At 33.7% G+C, this 19,306-nt stretch overlaps 2 protein-coding genes across 3 annotated transcripts in view; both read right to left on the bottom strand.

Annotated features, from left to right (window-relative positions):
• Positions 1 to 19,306, bottom strand: part of LOC128996120 (uncharacterized MFS-type transporter C09D4.1-like) — a 54,480-nt gene that overhangs the window by 6,753 nt on the left and 28,421 nt on the right. The window contains exons 2-5 of one of the 2 annotated variants that reach the window (XM_054421234.1): positions 11,754 to 11,968; positions 5,328 to 5,552; positions 1,388 to 1,529; positions 835 to 1,037 (exon numbers count right to left, since the gene is read on the bottom strand). In XM_054421234.1, the coding sequence (XP_054277209.1) occupies positions 835 to 1,037; positions 1,388 to 1,529; positions 5,328 to 5,552; positions 11,754 to 11,968 (785 nt within the window). Of the gene's footprint in view, positions 1 to 834; positions 1,038 to 1,387; positions 1,530 to 5,327; positions 5,553 to 11,753; positions 12,176 to 19,306 lie in introns of both variants that reach the window. The other variant, XM_054421233.1, reaches the window with a different exon arrangement.
• LOC128996121 (zinc finger matrin-type protein 5-like) lies at positions 2,251 to 3,593 on the bottom strand. The gene has a single exon (XM_054421235.1). It carries the CDS (start codon positions 3,232 to 3,234, stop codon positions 2,725 to 2,727), a length of 510 nt encoding a protein of 169 aa, XP_054277210.1. The 5' UTR covers positions 3,235 to 3,593; the 3' UTR covers positions 2,251 to 2,724.

The raw sequence follows: 19,306 nt of genomic DNA, 5'->3' as shown, positions 1-19,306 counted from the left end.
ACCAAGGCAGAGATGTGGCACTTCGGTGCTAACATTGAATTTTATCAGTACTCAATCCAAAACACTAAGACAAATTTTACAAGCAAATTTACAAGCCTTGGTTTGTCACAAATAATGTTATTCATCAAGATACAAAATTACCGTATATTAGAGAAGAAATAAAAAAACAAAGCGAAAAAAATCAAAGAAAGCCATCCAAATTTCCTGGCAGTTAACCTCCTCGATAATAGTGAAGCTACTATAGGCTCAAAAAAGTTAATCCAATAGACCTTCCAAATCGTTTTTAGTTAAACTTTTTAAAAGTTTTTGTATGTTAGTGCACTTGATGGAGTGTAACTAACCCATGTTAAAATTTTCATGAAATTGACTTATTGTTCTAGTATAGAATAGATTGTAAATTAATATTTAAAAAAAAAAAAAACATGCCACATCACTTTTGTACCGTACTCTAGGTAATGGTTCAACCCTTGCTTTGCTGGATATGTTCCACCATTGAATTTTGGATACTGAAGACCGTAAGTTGTCTAAATTTAGTATATCCCATCTTTACGAGAGTTGGTGTGAGATAAAAAATTATACAGTTTAATGTAAGTTGTCTTGGTTAAAAAGTTGGCGTATTTGACAGAAATGTTTGATTTGCATCACCAACTCCGTTGTTGGATCAAATCAACTATTTTTATTTTTATTCCAAAATTACTACAAATTCAAAATGGTATTATGTCTGGCTCTCTTAGCCAAAGGTACCATGGACAGGCCTGAGGTCTAGGTCAACAGGCAAATGCAAGATTTTATCTGTTAGCCTATCACAGCTGAAATACTTCAAATATCACTTACCGGAAAGTAAGCAAGTACGATCTGATTGAGCAGGGTAGATATGGCGTAGAACACACCTACATTGATGCCGTATGACACTAGAAGTAGCATGTACCCGGTGTTAGTAACCAGGTGTTTGATAGAGGTTAGGAAGGGTATGGACGCTGCGCTGCGTTGTACAGCCTGCGCCGGACTGGGCGGCAACTTCGGCGAGCTCTGAAAAACTGTGAGTACTTCAGAGACTCTATTGCAGTTCAAATTAGGTTTGAAAAATAAGCTGACTTTTAAGGTAGAACTTTTTTGTAGTGAAAATTGTTTGGATGAGTTTATTTTTATTGACAACCATCTCCTAATAAATTTTATGTGTCTATTTAAAATGAATTTTCATTATAACACCGCTGAATAATAATTGGGATTGAGTCAGGAATTGATTGGTAAGCCCATCTTGTATATTAAGCATTAGAGACAACAAATTATTAAAAAGTTCCGAACAAGAACTTACAAAGGGGTTGCAACAGAGCAGATAGGCCTAATTATAAATTGCTTAACTGATTATCATTAGGCCTACACTTACAGAATAAAATGAGGACTAGAAGAACTGAAGTGAGAATAGCCACTCCATAGAAGAGTAAGGAAAGACCAGACCCAATCACATCCAAGTCTTCGCTGTTCTTCACAATCATCGGTGGAATCACAAAGCCTAGGGCCACTCCAAGCTGAAAATATATACATCTTGTGGATAAGAAAAACAAACAGGAAAGTACCGGTATGTGTTTTAAAGATCAGTATGGGTGAAGCCAAGTAGCCTAATTGTCCGAGTAGTCATGTGGTAGGCTATATTGCTCGCTTCGCTTTCAAATCTGAAGGTTGCTGCTTCCTGGCTAAGAAGTTTGTTCTGAACCCAGCTACCGTTTCTCATTGTGTTATTGATTAAAGGTGCTTTTCAACAATAGGTCTAAAGATAAAAAAATAAGTTAGTTAAGTTACAACTCCAAGATTAACTTACTGGAAGCATAAAAATTGTAAATGGGGCAAAAACAAACTAAATAAAAAAATAATCAAACGTAACAAGAAAAAGAGAGTTTTGTAAGGGCTAAACAAATTTGAAACTAAGTTAAACAAAATAAGAGTAACTTATATTACACATTATACATCTAGACTAAAATTTACATAGAATGGCTTCAATTAGCCTACCTACAATATACTTGTGTCTTTGTACAGCTAGCCTATAGGTATAGGCCCTAAATAGCACAAGTCGATAAATTAGGTAAGCAACAGTTAGCTTTTATTAATGATAACTTGATTGTCTATCCTGATTTATTGAATTTCATAACTTAATGAAATTATACCTTATGATAATTATTATATGGATAGAGGCTAATTATATGGAAATGTATTAAAATAAGTTACACCTAAATTAAGTTACCTACCCTCTGTAAAACTATCAGTCCCTTGTTAGGCCGTGAATAAAACAACTGTTTTATATGCTGCTAAGTTAGGTACATCTTCAATCTGTAAAAATGTAAACTACGGCATTTCATCTTCTGTCTTTGAATTCATTATGAATTTGTATCGTAGGCGTACAATATTCATAACTTAGTCTATGACACAATACAGAACATAAACAACACAAAATAAAATGTCTGTAACAAAAATTCACTGGATGACTGAGTTGATTGACTTGTTGAAAACACCGAATTGGTGTTTGGTAATTTAATTCATGGTGAAATACTCTAGATGTATAACCCTCGGATAAGAATAACTAGCCACATAATTTGAAAATGTTAGCCTATGTTTAAACTTAGGCCTACTCACTTTTTATAAATAAATGTGCGTCCTAAGACTTTCCCTGGTTTAGGGCCTGTATTGTCCAAAAAAGTAGAACTAACTTACTAATTCTAATTTCTAATTTTAGCCCCATTCTGTAAACTCAACATCAGACTGGAAAATTTGATCTTCAGTTACAGGCTGTAAAGATATTGGGAGCTGGCTGTGATTAGAATAAGATGATGTCGAGGGTTTCATTGTCAACTGTCTATCCTTATTGAGCTGTGACGTTGTAGTTTCACTTTTGGTTCTACGCTTCGCTAACCAATCTTCAAGTGATGCTTCTTGGATATTAGAATAGCTTTTACTTTTTAATTCAGCCTTTTCTATTTCGTTCTTCATAAGTTGTAAATCTTCTTTGGAATAATGAGTAAAGTTACAATTCTCGTTGAACTGACACTGACCAGTTTGCCTAAATCTTCGACATTCTTCTTTAGCTGATTCCTCCTCATATATTGCTTTTACATCTTTAAACTTTTTGTAATGATTATTCCTATTTCGGATATGGCCTATGCCTTGAATGTGTTTTCTTCGTGATTCTGGATCATCAATAAAGGTTTTATCACAATAGTCACAAAAGTACCTTTTCCCCATTGCTACGAAGTAAGTAACTTTTTAAACCAATACTAGGCCTACCTTATAACTTAGGCCTAACACTATTTTTTTAGATTACGGTTCCTTATAAATTGAATTAATAAAATCGTTTCAGGATAATCAATTTTCTCTTAGCACAGCAATTAAATTACTAAACTGAGCCAACGTTTCTTAACAGGTTTGGTTTGGCCGCGGTGGGGTTATGTTTATTTTTATTAACGATTTACAAGTAATTGAAATAAAGACTTATTTTAAACATGATACGTGGTTACGCACTTAATCACTGAAAACACAAGAAATAAATACACTGAATCTTACGACAAAAACATTGCTATTCAAGCATAGTTTACATAGTTTAGTATTTCGTGCTTGCTGCAAACGACCGTCTGCTGGGGCTGCTGGTAGTGATGGGAGAATCGAATACAGAATCGAATAGTATTCGAATACAGCCCGAGTATTCGTAGATTCGAATACTTCAGATTCGTACGAATACTTTTTTGTGAATACTCTTGACCTCAGATTTTGCAGGATTTCTTGCATCTAGAAAGCGAATTCGGGGGATTCAAAAATGTATTCAACACTTTTTCAACTACTGAATTCCCTTTTGAATATCTTACGAATCCGTAGCATTCGTAAGAGTATTTAATGTTTTTACTGCAGCATTTGTTTTCGTCTATTCGTTATAGTTTTACCATTAGCCCTATAATTTACATAAGATTATTATTAATCGTTAACATTTAGAATATATTGGATATTTAAAATATTAGGTTACTACCTACTGGTAGAGGGCAATTGAATAGAATTTATTATAACTACAACCGATTTATATAGTTACATGGCAAAATAACATGCATATCTGATGTAAATTATCCATACCAATGAATAAGACATATTATTTAAGATATTAATTAGTTAATATAATAGAAAATAATACATTAATAAGACTGTAACTGACCATGAAATAATTATAAGTCAAAATAAATGTACCTTTTAAAAATCATATAATTTAAAATTACATAGAATAAATTATATTAATGAATTAATTACTGTAAAACGAAATAACAGTGGCCAAAAGAACGGGAAAAAAGAATTACACACTCATTTTCCATGCTTTGCATACTCAAAGGCGTTCGAATACAAGTATTCGTAAAAGTATTCGAATACAGGGGAGGCTACGAATTCACGGTATTCGATTCTCTAAAGTATTCGATTCTCCCATCACTAGCTGCTGGCGTCTCGCTCGGCGTCTGCTGGTCTGAATAAATCTCGCGCATGCGCAGTTCGTTGAGCGCACTAGCGTTTTCTTGTCCATGTAACTGTTTCGTCCGTTGATTCCGCTGATACTTTACAATTAATTCTAGCTGTCAACAGAACTGTGTTTTTTTAATCCTAAGATGAGGATGGACATTTTTGGACATGATTAGAAAAGTTCATCAGTATCATTCATCTCATCAGTATCAAATAATTCTCAGGGGTGAAAGCAAAATGTTCCAAGCAACTGGACATTTGCTCTCAATCTAAATGCATTTGAATGTCTTGATATTTCTTTGTAAAAATAAAGAAAAATGAATGTTTATTCACAGGTTTGTTAAGGGATTACAGGAAAGTAAAATATATGTGGCAAACAAGATCAGGCCTTGCTAGTAGTAAATTTTGAGATGAAGTGCGCTGTTACCGCTGTTATTCTAAAAATGAACCTTACCTTATATATAAACTCGCTTTTTATGTATAAAATAAGCAATTATACGCAGTTTATAGAGCATAAATGTCTGTTCTGACATTTTTGGTTGATTTTATTATGATCTACAATTTTTGTTCGCACTAAAAAGGCAAACTCTGCTTGAAAAAATCGACTATAACAAAGCACCTTCGAATAATAAAATTCCTTAATATTGAGAGCTTTCAACGGGATCGTTCCAAAAAGTAACAGAAACAGCTACCCGCTATAGCGTGTCACATCTCATTATACGGGGCAAAATACAGGGGTAACAGAATACGCTAACAAGATGTGGTGTACATATAATCTCATAACAACCAGGGATAAAAGTGAACGCTTTTTTATTCACAATGTTAAACATATGAAAAATGCCTACCTGGTTTCCAAAGACCCCGATAGAACATGCTGAGGAGACTTCATCGGGGCCGAACCAGGTAGCGGCCAGAGGTGCGGGCATACTGAGGACGAAGATCTGGGAGATGGCGACCACGGTTTGGCCAAGGAACGTGACCAGGAAGCGGTCCGGGGCTACGGAAAACACCTTGATCCATGCTCCTGCGCAGGTCCCCAAGGCTCCAAGAGTGACTGCCACACGAATACCCTGAGGAAATTCATTATTGCCACATAAGAAGTTTCGTAACGTAACCCAAATCCAGGCAGAACTATAAAATACCTAACACAAGTGGAATCCTCTTTCCATCAATTTGTAAAATCCGAAGGTGGGGGTATTTTTTCTCTAATTTTAGGGTTAATTTTATGATTTGCGCTTAAGACCTCTATTGTTATAAAAACAGAGAACGGGCTGTTGCTCATAACTAGGTAAGTAGTTTCATTTGGTTTAGATACTGTAGTCTAAAATAAGTTAAATCAAGAAACCTTCAGTAATCAACAAAACATCTGTGACATGAGAGCCGAATGGAACTAATCTGAAAATGATTGTCTTCAGCCAATGCTTTAGCTGATCCTAGAGGATTTGTATATATATAACTTTTCGTTTTAATCATTCACTCTATGAATGAAAGTAGGCTATAATATTATATACTGTCTGCTAAACCTAGCAAAACTTAAGTATATATATAGTACTAAGCCACACATTAAACAATTGAAAATACTGATACTGTTAGGTTTGATATTTTCGTAAATATAATGGAGGCGGATATCAGAGTTTCGCTTAAACCCACTTAATAAATACAACTTAAGCATGTGTACTTTACTGAAGTTTGTTGATAAGGTCTCCACCAGTGGAATTTCATAGCAAGAGACATTTTACGATTTTATGGGGAAAATAATCCACCTCTAACACTTTAACAATCCCTTCTCGGTCTTTTAAATAACAAAATAGGCTGCATTACTCCCGACTGTGATAAAAACGCATGCATGTCAAAACGCAAAAACAAATAGGCCTAATTAATAACATACAATAAAATAAAGAAAGCAACACTAGACTAACTACTAATCTGGGGATCGTTTAAAAACTTGGGTGCATGGCTATACCAGGGATCGGCCGGTCACTCTCACACCAAACTTCTGGGTAACCCCTAAACTATACTCCGTTCACAAAATTTAGGCAGTTTTAGGGAGGTTCCACCCCACTATTTTTTGCTTAATGTATTTTTGTTGCCGCTGATTGACGTTTTAGTAAACCTCAGCTGCTGCTGCTGAGTTATCTAACAAGGATCTAAACTTTTGAGAAATCCATAAGCCGCACACCTATCAACAGCATACTTGAATGAAATGATGTGAATCTTCCCCGAAAAATACAAGTTTTCGATAAACCCCATGGTGGAATGTATGGATAAACCCTCTCCTAAAGGCAGGAACCTCAATTAAAGGGCTGTATTTAATCACGAAGATACATCAGCTGTTAGATTTGTTTTTATTTTAGTTTGTTTACTTTTCCTTGAGTTAACTTCTGATTCTACGATTGATTTCAAGATTGGATCCAGAGAAGTGACAGTACGTTTTTCTTATATTGTGCGATGGCGTTCAAGAATTGTTTTTTTATTGTTTACTTATTATATCAGTATACTATATTTTAAAACACAGCAATTGATTTTGCAGACAAATTATGTGTTTATAATTGTGCGTTTGGTCGGTGCCTTATGTGTTCCAACTGGGAATAAAACACATCTGAAGAGTATTTTTCTTGTGACATGGACATTGATAAACTTAATTTACATCAAGAACAAACGCTTATTGCATGGGACAATACGGTGAAGGATCACCCTCTTCTCTGTCTTCTCGCGGCGAGGCACGGGCAGAACAAGTTCTTTTAAAGGTAAGAACTTAAGTGTAAGGGGTGGATTTCTTCCCCTGAAACCACCTAGTTTGTCATGGATTAAGCATACTACCTAAAGGTAGCATACTAACGTACATCTACTATTTTTCTACTTTTTTCTGTGATTTTGCTACGGAGTATAGCAAAACATAAATTATGTAGGTACTTCTTGTAATAGTCTATGATTGATTAGATAGTTGAAGTTCGAAATATATAAACCAAGTATCCAAAGCAAGATGCAAGTAGATCAGCATTTCAGGTAGATAATTCAAAAACCTTTCTTAGCAAATTACTTTAGTTCAGTTTTCTCAAGCAGTTCATGCCCATAAATCTTTTTACGCAGGAAAGAGCTTCTATTGAACCGACGGCGTGATTTGTTGCTTTCCAGAAATAAGATTGAAAATAGACTACGGGTGCTTCATTTTGCACATTTCAGGTAAAATCTATCAACGATCGTTATTTAGCCTTAAGATTTACGTTCTCACATGTTTCCAACTTTACACATTTTTTAAATAGATTAGGCCTACGTCAAAAAATATAATACAATTTTAAAATAGTGAGAAAAAAATCCTCTTAGTCTTAATAGCCGCCTTTTATGATCACCATGCATAAAATAGCCCGAGTTCGAATGATTTTCATTGTTCTGGATTCTCTGTTTATGACAGGTAAAGTAAGGCGTGAAATAGGTTGATAAATGTTTGCGGTTTCCAGAGGAGTATTGAATACCTACCGTATTTTATTTCACTAAACGATAAAATAGTGGCTCCATTTTTACGTTTCCACCATAAAAGTAAGTGAGTGCTAGAAGGGCTCAAATTGCGCGTTTTAACAGGGTTTAAAGCTCGTTTTCAATGCAAAACGGATAATGTAAAAAAATAATTATTAATTTATGATTAGCTGAAACTATAACCTAAGTCGTAAATGTTCTTGTTTGGATAGATTGTTGTGTTGTAGTGGTCCTAAAGAATAGAATATTCATATCTCAGATTCATCTCGTAAAAGTACTATTTTTTGTACCACCTTCACATCCTAGGAAACTAGGTTCTAGCCCAGAACTGTTTTTCACATTACTTCAGGCTAGTCTTAGAGGGTTGCGGCATTATCACATAAATAAAATCCTTGGTGATTGGCAGGATTTGAACCCGGGACTTCACGATCCGATGACCCCGAGCTCTACCACTAGACCATCTCGCTCCCCTGATCGTCATATGTCGGTACTATATAGGACGTTTTACTTTGACAAACTCTTTCGGTGCTATAATATAAACAAGCTGAGAAAAAAGGTTTTAAAGAAACATGCTTGCCTATTAATATATAGATAGATAGTTTTGACTCTATATGCTACTACGTTATATCATAGACAAAAAGAATGAAATATAGACCGTCAGCGCCGTCAGCTGTGCTGCGGTTACCATAGGTTCCGGCGCACACCGCTTGGAGCACCACGGTAGTTACGGCGTACGCGCTACGTAAACTACAGCGGTATGCGCCGGAACCTATGGTAACCATGGCAACCGCAGCACGGCTGACAGTCTATATTTCATTCTTTTGTCTATGGTTATATTTAGTGTTATTTATCATAATAATGAAAAACTTCATCTAGGCTATGTACCTATTTGATTTCTTAGACAACGGGCTCCCAGATTCAGGTGCTATAGGCTCCCAAATTTTACAAAGTTATTGGCAATACTACACGTACCTACACAATCACTCAATGGTAATATTAAAAATACCCCCGCCGCAGCAAACCTACAGACTAAGGGAAATTTTCATTTGCCTAATTGGATTTACACTAAAATGTCTCCTTAAAAATATCACATTAATTATTCCCTATTTAAATAGCATTAATTAAACGAGTACTCTAGGTTTGCTGCAACAGGGAGGGTAAAACAGTGTTTTTTTATGTTAATAGTTTAGTATGAAATAAATGCATTTTACAAATGTGATCTAAATATGCTCATAAACAAGCAAACAACAACAGTTTACTTATTCTCCATTAAAATAAAATGGGAATTTGAAATTTAAATTTTTTTAAATTTTCTCCGTAACCATAAGCGCGTAATTACGTTTCAATATACTAAATTATTTGTTTTTTAAGCTCTACAAAATGGTTTGGAAAGAAATAGCTAAATTTTTTGTTTTAGGGTCAAAATGAGAAAACCAATTTTTACCATGAGTACTAACTACGGAAATAGCTTATTCCCTATGTGGGAAATTCACTAACAAATTTGTAAATAATCATTTCTCCCAAGTTACTCAAAGTACTCATTGGAATGAAAAGCAAACTAATTTCGTTCCCTGCTGCAAAAAGATGATAGATAGCCACATGTATTCGCATCAAACATTTTGATAACATCGACGTTGCGTTGTCGAGCAACAGCGGTGGGATGTTGTTGCTGTTGAGAGATGTATTCCGCTTGTTATGATTTATTTATCATTCCCAACCAATCCCTATCTCAATCGCAATAACCGTTCACATTGTCCATTGGCAATGATTTACTTTGATGGTTTTGGGCGAACATTACTGGAATGAACGTGATATGTCATTAACTTCCCGGTAAAAGCCAGTTAAGGTGTAAATATAAATATAAATAGATGTCGTAATGTGAATTCAAATTAGGAACTTACTGTGTGGAGTCAAATACCCCCGCCGCAGCAAACCTGCCGTCTAAGCGAATTTCCATTTGGCTGAATTGATTTTCAATCGATCTATTAAAAAAACATTAGGTTTAACGAGTACCTAGGTTTGCTGCAACAAGGAAACCAATAAAGTGTGTGTTTTAAGTAAAATAATTATTGCTTAGTAGAAAATGAATATATTTGCCAAGTTTGAACAAAAGATATCCATAAACAAGCAAACTACAACATTTTACAATATTCTCCATAAGAATAACATGGGAATTTTAAATTTACTATTTTTTTAGTTTTCTCCGTAACCAATAACCGTACAAAAACACTTTGATATACTGAATTGTTTGTTTTTTTAAGCTCTTTAAGAAGGTTTAGAGAAAAATTGGGAAATTTTGTGTTTTCAGGGTCAAAAGTGAAAAAAACAAACAATTTTTACCCCATAAAACCCTGTTCCCATGGTCCGATCATGCTGGATCGCGAACTCATTCAAGTTTATCCCGCCTTACACCTTCAAACCAAATTTCATCAAAATAGGATAAAAATTACTCAAGTTATCGTGTTCACGGACACATATATATATAAATCTACATATATATATATATATACATATATAAAAATTTGAACGAATGGTGTTTTTGGCCTCTGGGGACATCAAAATGAAAAAGTAAATCGATCCCGGGCCTAAGTCTTACCATGAGACCTACAGTAATAGCTACTTCCCTATAGGGAAATTCGCTAATAATTATGTTAAAATACGCACATAGTGGCGTCCCCTTCTTAAATAATTGATAATTGATAATTGTCTTGAAGTACGTATGTGTGGGACACATTATTAAGTATGTAAGTGAAAACCGATAAATACGATACAAATACTGTAGTATACATAGTATTGGTGTCAAATAGAATTTTCTTCATTGGTCTAATCTAACTTTACTGTGTATCATATACATTCAGCAAAACAATGGACTCTTTATATGGAAATGTATAGTACCGGTACAGTGGTCGAAAAATCTTTTCAGGAAATATCGTGCAATTAATTACGATAAGTAATCAACATAGTAATTTAAGTATTTATTTATGGTGTAATATAGAATCCTCTTTAGTGTAATATAGATCCAAACGTGTACAGACAAATGGTCAATTCGGAAGTGATTAGTACAAGTATTTGTGTATTCCCTCGTGTAGATGACAGATAGCATCCAGTATCAATTTCAGTACAGCAGTTTTCTGTTTTGAATCAAGTACAAATTCCGATAACAATGTTTTTCTTCATAACAAACTTTTTTAACCAGCGTAATAACCGATGTCAATAGTACGACAAGTAAGTTAATTTACCATATTTTGCTGCTTAAAACAAACGTTGCCTTCAGTTGAAGAAAACGGTACATAGAAGCTTCGTAACAATGGAAAAGCTTAAAAACGATTTAACGAACAAAGCTAATGGTATGAATTGTGTCGAGAGTAATGTGACTTAATAAATAGTCTTTGTTGCGACTTTGCGCTTGTCTTGAGGACAATGTTTGGTAACAAAAACGTCACTCAATCATTAAAGTCGTTCTACAAATTACGATTTCTTGAATTTGTAAACTAGATTTAGGTTTCAGTCGAAGTAATTTCTAATTATCTACTACAAGGGAATGAAACTTGACACGATTTTAGGTCTTGGTCCCAAACCACCTAGACAATTCCCAAAATCAACATTTTCCCCTTTTTAACCTCCGAAATGTTATGGTTCGAAACTGTGGACACAGCTGTCCTTATGGTCCTGGCTAAAAACAGCTGATCCAGTCAATAAAAAGCTACGCAAATAATCGCACATTCTACTACCACCGTTGGGAAGCACGGGTAAAGCAGCTATATCAAGAAAGAAAGTAAATTAGTTACAATACTTACCAGCTTGTCAATCAGCCAGGATGCCGGGAAGACGAAAGGTATGTAGGTGATCATGTAGATCATCGATGTCCAGTTGACGTAGGAGCTGGGCACATCGTAGTACTTCTGTACTACATTGGCGATGATGGAGTACTCGATCCACTGCATCGCGTTGGACATTGAGTACACGACGAATAGAGCCAGTATAAACCATCGCCTCGTGTACACTCGACATTCTGCGGAATCATGGGTTGGTATTACTGCAGAGTCGGGCAAAACTCCCGCGTAAAGCGTCTTGACAGTCATCGTGGTATTGCGTCGAATCCCACGCCGTCGAATCCCACAGCTTCGAATTTGCACCGCATCAACACTGATGTGTAGTTACAGTTTGGGAATGTCCTAGGTTAAATTATGATGGGTTTGATTGTTAGTGAGAAAATTTTCTGAAAACAAGGTTGGCTATTGGCGTTACTGTTGCTAATATGTACAACAGTCAATGGTACAACTAAATTATTTGAATTGGTGAAGAGTTTTTGTGGAATTATACCAGGCGTAAATTCTCTTTACGACAGTTGAAACGGTTCTGTATGAACCCAAAAATGCAAAATATCATTTTTATAAAGTTTATTGCAGGGATTATTATTTTAGGAAGTTTTAACTTTGTGTTTGATGGAGAATTTTAGGCTTACTTGATAGTAGAAAAGATATTTGTTTTTGAAGTATGAGGATTATTCAAATGATTGTAAGATTTAAATGGCAAGTAGATGGTTTACCGATGGTAAACTATTGCTTAAGTGGGGGTTTTAGGAAGATGCACGGTGGGGAGTAAGAATTTCCAAATAATGTGTACACAAATGTACTAAAAAAAGAGAATACTAGATTTTTCTTGGATTTGGATCATAGAGAGACATGGATTGGTGAAACAAACTAGAGAAATATGAGAAATTAACGTAAAATTCACTATAGTTGAATAAAAAAAAACTACATCTTGAAATATTTTCGAGACGAACTTTATAGTTCGTGATACATTGTCAATCATATTAAGATATGGAAACCATTACGATTACTATACATTTCACCATAACTTTCAATCACGCCGCTGTATTATTTTAAATAAATTTTATACATTAATCACTATTATTCTTATTATTGAACACAACATATTTTACCGAGTTTCATGGTTGAATAAACAGTTTTGATCAAAAGTTCGTTTTTGAAAACACATGAGCAATTATTATGGATAAAGTTATGATGAGAATCGCCACCCAAACGTCACACAAGTTCAAAGGCTTGGGATCTAAATACAAATTCAAGACCATTGTTCCTGATCCAAACAATTCCAGTCTGCCGTTCCTCTTTGTCCTATTCACGTGTCTTTTCATTCATTTTCTATTATCTTAGACCTGCGTTGAGCGTTCGCATGGACGCTATTGTAATTTAGTCTTAATTAAAATTCAAAATACAGCATCATCAATTGTTAATAGAACTGCGTCTGTAAAAATTTGAATATCAAAAACTAAGGTGACGAGTTTTAATTAGTAGATATTCAGAACCTTTATTCATTAGTGATTTGATAAATCATTTTTAGGTATTTGTGGCGCAATCTAAAATAACACAAATTTGTTACTTTTGGAAATACGGTTCTAGTGAAAATACCTTTCAAATCTTTTCTATGTTTGATAACATTGAACTGTAAACATTTCTGTGGTAATTATGTACATAAAATATGTCTATTGGTCAAAATCATTTGCATTGTAACATTTTTAATATTTGACCGTTTTAGAAATGTTATAGTATGAGTAAAAATACATTGATTGGTGTTGGGTAAACAAATTGTTATATATTCATACATTAGGCCTATCACCAACGCCTAATAACAAACTTATTTTTGGAATTGTTTATTAAAAGCAATAGAAAAGTGATGTTGTTCCTATGATCCGTAGAAAACTTCAGAAACTAAAAAAATATAAACTATTGCATGTAAATAATTAGTTAACAAATTTTGATTAATATTATTATATATGCCAGTAAATAAAGAACGATGTTATTTCGAATTTTAAATGGAAAAATATTTTTTTATTCAAATAAAAGTTTAAAGTATACAAAATTAAATCACCTCCCAAACGAAGTTTTACTCATTAACGCAAATCTTAAGACAACAAATAACCACAGACGTATTACAAATAGGCCTAACCTAAAGTTATACTACAAAGATCATTTATAGGTAACGAAATTTTCAAACGAAAACACAAATAAATAAGCAAGCCAATTTCGAAACACGTGTAGGCCTATTGGTTGTGAAGTGTGTGTTTGTGATTCAACATAAACTCAAGAAGGTTTTGAAGTGCGTAGTTCGCAGATCCTCACCATCTTACGAAGAGAACATGAATTCACAATGGCCCATTGTTCCCAGTCCAGACAATTCCAACAATCCATTGTTCCACGGGGACCGTCTACAATGATTTTCATGACTCTGAACTTGAAAGACGCCGCGCCGCGTAGCTTTCAGCAAAACAGAATCATCGCTTTCTGCCGAGGAAATATACGAAATATTTATAAGTTTAGTTACAGGATTTTGTATGCAGCTTTAGTATTTTTTTTATAAAACATTTAAAATTGTTATTTAATTCGTTCAGTTTTTTCCACACCTGATGACGGAATCAGATTCAAGATTCCGAAATGTCGTGAACAATTTATTATACCAATCATGATGAAAGATTTCATTATTATTTCAAATAACAACCTTGTTATGTTTTAAAAATGAAATTGCAAATCCTGTAGTAGGCATAATTATTATACTGTAGTCAATCTTAACACCTCAGCCCGTAATGAATTATTTACAAGAAATACAATTGAATCAACTCGATTGGTAGCAAAAGTAAACCCAAGGAAAGACTAAAGTAACAGGTTTGAAAACTCGATCCATAAATCCACTTAAACACCTGAAATGGGTTTATTCACTCCCATCCAATCTTGAGTTATATCTTATAATCCGGCGCATTCAGACTAAGGAAATTATTGCCGAACTTTTTTGTTCCATCTTAAACTTCAACATTAACGAGTAAAGTTCCCGCTTCAGCCTTCGGAACGGGTTTTATTGGGTTTATAAACTTGAGGTAACACTTTTTTGTTTTTTCCTACACAAGTGGCATTTTGAATTAGGAAACGCAGACGATTTTAAAGTCATTATGTCGAAATAAGTATTTTTTGTGAAATGCCGGGAATTGAACCCAACCCACTCGCACCGAGACGCTAACCACACTAAACTGTTTCTACTATTGCTAAAAGTAGACATCCCGTTTTAAAGTAATAATTGTAGCTAGTTTTAGAATAAAAATACTAGTTGAACATTCATTTCAGGTAGTATATAGAATGTCTAGTTATTCAATAGAATGCACAATTATGTATATACTTTGCCTGTAACATATAAATAAATTTGAATAGCCGTTTTAATACGTAACAATTTTATATAAATATATATTTAAATTAGAATAAATGCCTTTTTGACCTCCTAAGACATCAAAACGTAAAAGTAAATGAGTCCCGGGTCTAAGTCTTTCCGTACCACCTGCGGTATTAGCTTATTCCCTACACCTAAATTCGCGAAAAGGGGAAAAATTTAATTTAATACAATGATGCTATATGCGGGAGACTCATTGAACTATGTTCAGTTTGAACACAAATTTTCTACAGCTAATCCGTTTGTGATGTCTTCTTCATAATCCCAAAGCCAAGGGTGAAACTATCGCAGTTTCAAATGCGTTAAACCGAGTACATAATTTAGATATCTACTTTTTATCTCCTAAATTCAATTGGTTTTGTTTAGCGAAGAATAAAATTGGCAATGATAATAGGAAACTCTTGAAAGTATGATGAAAACTTCAAGTATCTGATTTACAATAAGGCACTCGACCGATAAGAAACTAATATTGCAACGGTACAGATTGAAAAAAGTTGAGCCTTTAATTAATATCGATTATTTTCTTACTAATTTTAAATATTAATACGCAAAAGCTCATGGGTGGTTTAAATACTACAAGTACTCTTTTAATCGCAAAAAATGTACAGGCTTATGCGAATTTACTGAAAGAAGACAAGAATGCGAATCAATCTTACAATTTATAATAGCATACTCTTTCATTGATTTATAATTCTTATAACTGACTTTTAACCAGTGCACTAAATCACATACTTAATGATTCGAAACTTAATTAATGAAAAACCAAAACAAAATGTAGATAAATAATCAGTTGATATATCGTTGAGCCGTTCTGTTTCCAAACAATACAAAAATGTATTTGTTAACTTTTACCTAACCCGCCATGTTAAACTTCCCTGTCCCAAGCGTGATGTATACAACCTCTTTACTTCTCCGAGTGAAGTAAAGTTTTAAAAACTCACTCGGTGAGGTAATGAAACCCATTTAAATAACATTGAGTGCACAACTTAAAAAATATACCTCTATGCAGCCAAAGACGTTCAACATTAGAAATCAGCTGTGCGCTTGAATTTTATTGTTATGCCATTGACTATTGGTCAAAGGTTATGCTTTAAGAATTTTCCTAACCTAGCGTTTGTTTGTAAAAGAACAGCAACAGGGACGTTAGAGTGAAATGGATAATGAATAATATTGTACGTAGCCCCCAGTATATTGTCGGGTCAGGTAAAATCTTGTAATTTATAATAGCATAGTCTTTAATTGATTTATGATTCTTATAACTGACTTTGTAACCAATGCACTAAATCACACACTTAAGGATTTGAAAAAAAAACAACATGTACATAATTAACGAAAACCCAAAACAAAATGTTGATATAATAATCAGTTGACATGTAGTTGAACCTTTAACTTTACACCACGTGAGTTTTGTAGGGAAAGACAAAGGAACACATCAGTGAATCCCCTACTCTTCACCTGAAGTCTTCTTTATATAATCAAACGCAATACCTCTTCAGTGATAAAAGAGACAAAACATATCTGACGTTTACTTGTATCAGCAATAACTCAAGTTTGTTATCCAACAGACTTTCTTTGACTTCAGTTTAGGAAAGGTTATGTGTATGATTTTATTAAGTTGTATAAACTGTTTGATTGGTTTTGATTTTGTTTTAGTAATTTTAGTCAACAATGCGTATAAGCGCATTGACATGATAAACAATTAAGAATATTATAATGTTAAATTAGTTTATATCTAACTACTTCAATTGACTTGAACATTTTTAATGGTGATTTCCCCATAAAAACAAATAAAATAACGGAATAATCGGAGTTTAGTAACGGTTCGAAAGATTTGTAATAACAATTTATTATTTTATAGTCCTTTATACTGATAACAAAATAATAACCTAATGGTGTAGAAATTACGGTTCAAAAGAAATTGCAATTTCTGTGATTTTTTCCATGAAAAATTATATTTTCTACCCACAGCTTTCCCTTGATAAGGGTTGTTGACAAGGTAAAGGGAGAAAGTTTATCCTATTATGTATCCTTTTTATGTATTTATCCTATTAGCTGTTATTTATCCTATTATGTATTCTATTTATGTATATATCCTACTATTTATCCTATTTATCCTATTACGTGTCCTACGTATGTATTTATCCTATTTTTGAAACAGATCTTACGATTTTTACTTTACTCTTTCGCAATAATAACAAAATACAAGAAACAATAGAAAATGCAGTTTTAATGGTTTGAAACGGGCTAAAAGAAATAACAAGATTTATATTTTAAATCGTACCAAATTTGGAAAATTAAAACTACAAATCATAAAATCTTTATTGGTTAATCTTTTTGCTTCAACTAAGTATTAGCATTAAAAAAAACATTTCACAAATAAAGGAATGTGCATTCAGTATCAGCAAACGTCAAAAATATTTTTATATAACAGTAAGGCGTAAGCAAATCGAGGGTCGAATCGTTCACGAGAACTGTTATGTTGCTTTCGCGATTGAAATGCAGCAATGAATGCAAACAGCCCGGGCGATTACGGTTCAACTTGAAATGGCATTTCACGGGCTAAATGTCTTTTCCCTTAAACTACTACAGAGGTTTCAAATAGAAAAATAACTTTGAAGTTGTATTGTGACGATAAAAAATAGTGATGCGTAGCGAATAACAATGTTCAAATAGATTTGGCCTATCACGTATAAAACGGAGTAATAAAACATGATTTTTACAGTTCTTAATTAAGGCAATGAATATACATAACTAGGTGAAACCCATCGAAATCGACGGTTACTTTCAAGGCTTACGTTAATTCATCTAACTGCAATAAATTGGGTGGAATATACATATTTTGAGCATTGTTTAAAGATTAATAAGTGTAAAAACGATAATTGTATTAATTGCGTTAGTTGCCAAATTTGGTTGATCATTCATTGATTAAAATATTTCTATACTGTGCGTCATCGGAGTTATTATTAGTATGTTATAAGGCATCTCTTCCTTTGGAAGAACCTTTAAATAGTATTAAAATCGTATTGGTGGATCTTTTGTAGTTAAACACTTCCATGATTTCATCAGTGTAATATGATTTTATTTGAAAAGAAAATATTTTTTGGGAAGACATATTCTAACTTCAAAGGGAGTTATATCCGTTACAGTGTAAGTTTGATTTTTCCTTCGTCACGTCGCGTCAGTTCATATCGTACTTCTGTGCCAATGAATGAACCCTCTAGCATAGTTTTGAGAAATTGATTGTGGGGTTACTGTTGAAGGTGGAATTCCTTGACATGGGGGGTGTCAGTTAGTTGTCTCAGCCTTATCAATAACATAAAGTTGTCAATATAATCTCTCTACGGAATGTTAGGTGTAGTGGAATACTTGAAGTGAAGTTGGCTTTTATTCTTGAACTGTTAGGGGCCTCCTAGTTCATATGGTCTTGGTGGCTTCATTGTCAACAAATAATGCAAATGACATAGCAATGGGACATTTCCAAAAAGCAAAAATACTGTAAATTGGCAGTTACGTATATATTGACGTTTACATATTGTTAACCACCGTATCTTATAAAGGATTATGTGATCTAGTTTAAAAGGAATATGACCTTTCTGTCATGATAGTAGCTGCTTAAATAGTATTTTCTCTTTGTATCATATTTTACAGCCAAAATGTTGTGTCATTTTTAATAACGTTACCAACCTGACCCCAAAGCCCCGCCAAAGTCCGTAATATAGGCAGGTGCAAATAATTTGTCAAGATGGGTACCATTTTAGGCAAGGTTTCTATGTTTGGATTTTATTAGACACGATGAGAGCAGATATTTCTACATAAATATTTGATATGTGTAGAATAATATGATAAAATGTAGGCAAAGTAGCCTACTTTGTATTCATTTGGGTTTTCAACCGTATATTTGTTGCACGATAAAACTATCTGCTGTTATGATTTTTTTTTCATTTTTGTTGGGAGTTGGGCTATTACTTTCTTTCTAACATAAAAATTAATTCTGGCTAATGTGATAATTGATTAAATATTCGAAATAAAAAAAACTGCACTAACATCAAGTGTCCTCCTCTACAAGTTAATAAATGGGGGTTTACACTTTAGTGGATAAATAATAAGTGTTAAA

This window comes from Macrosteles quadrilineatus, unplaced genomic scaffold, assembly GCF_028750875.1.
Source record: "Macrosteles quadrilineatus isolate MER2022 unplaced genomic scaffold, UCM_ALF_1.0 Scaffold_6__1_contigs__length_79288215, whole genome shotgun sequence".
Taxonomy (NCBI): domain Eukaryota; kingdom Metazoa; phylum Arthropoda; class Insecta; order Hemiptera; family Cicadellidae; genus Macrosteles; species Macrosteles quadrilineatus.
This window is presented reverse-complemented; position numbering and strand designations above follow the sequence as displayed.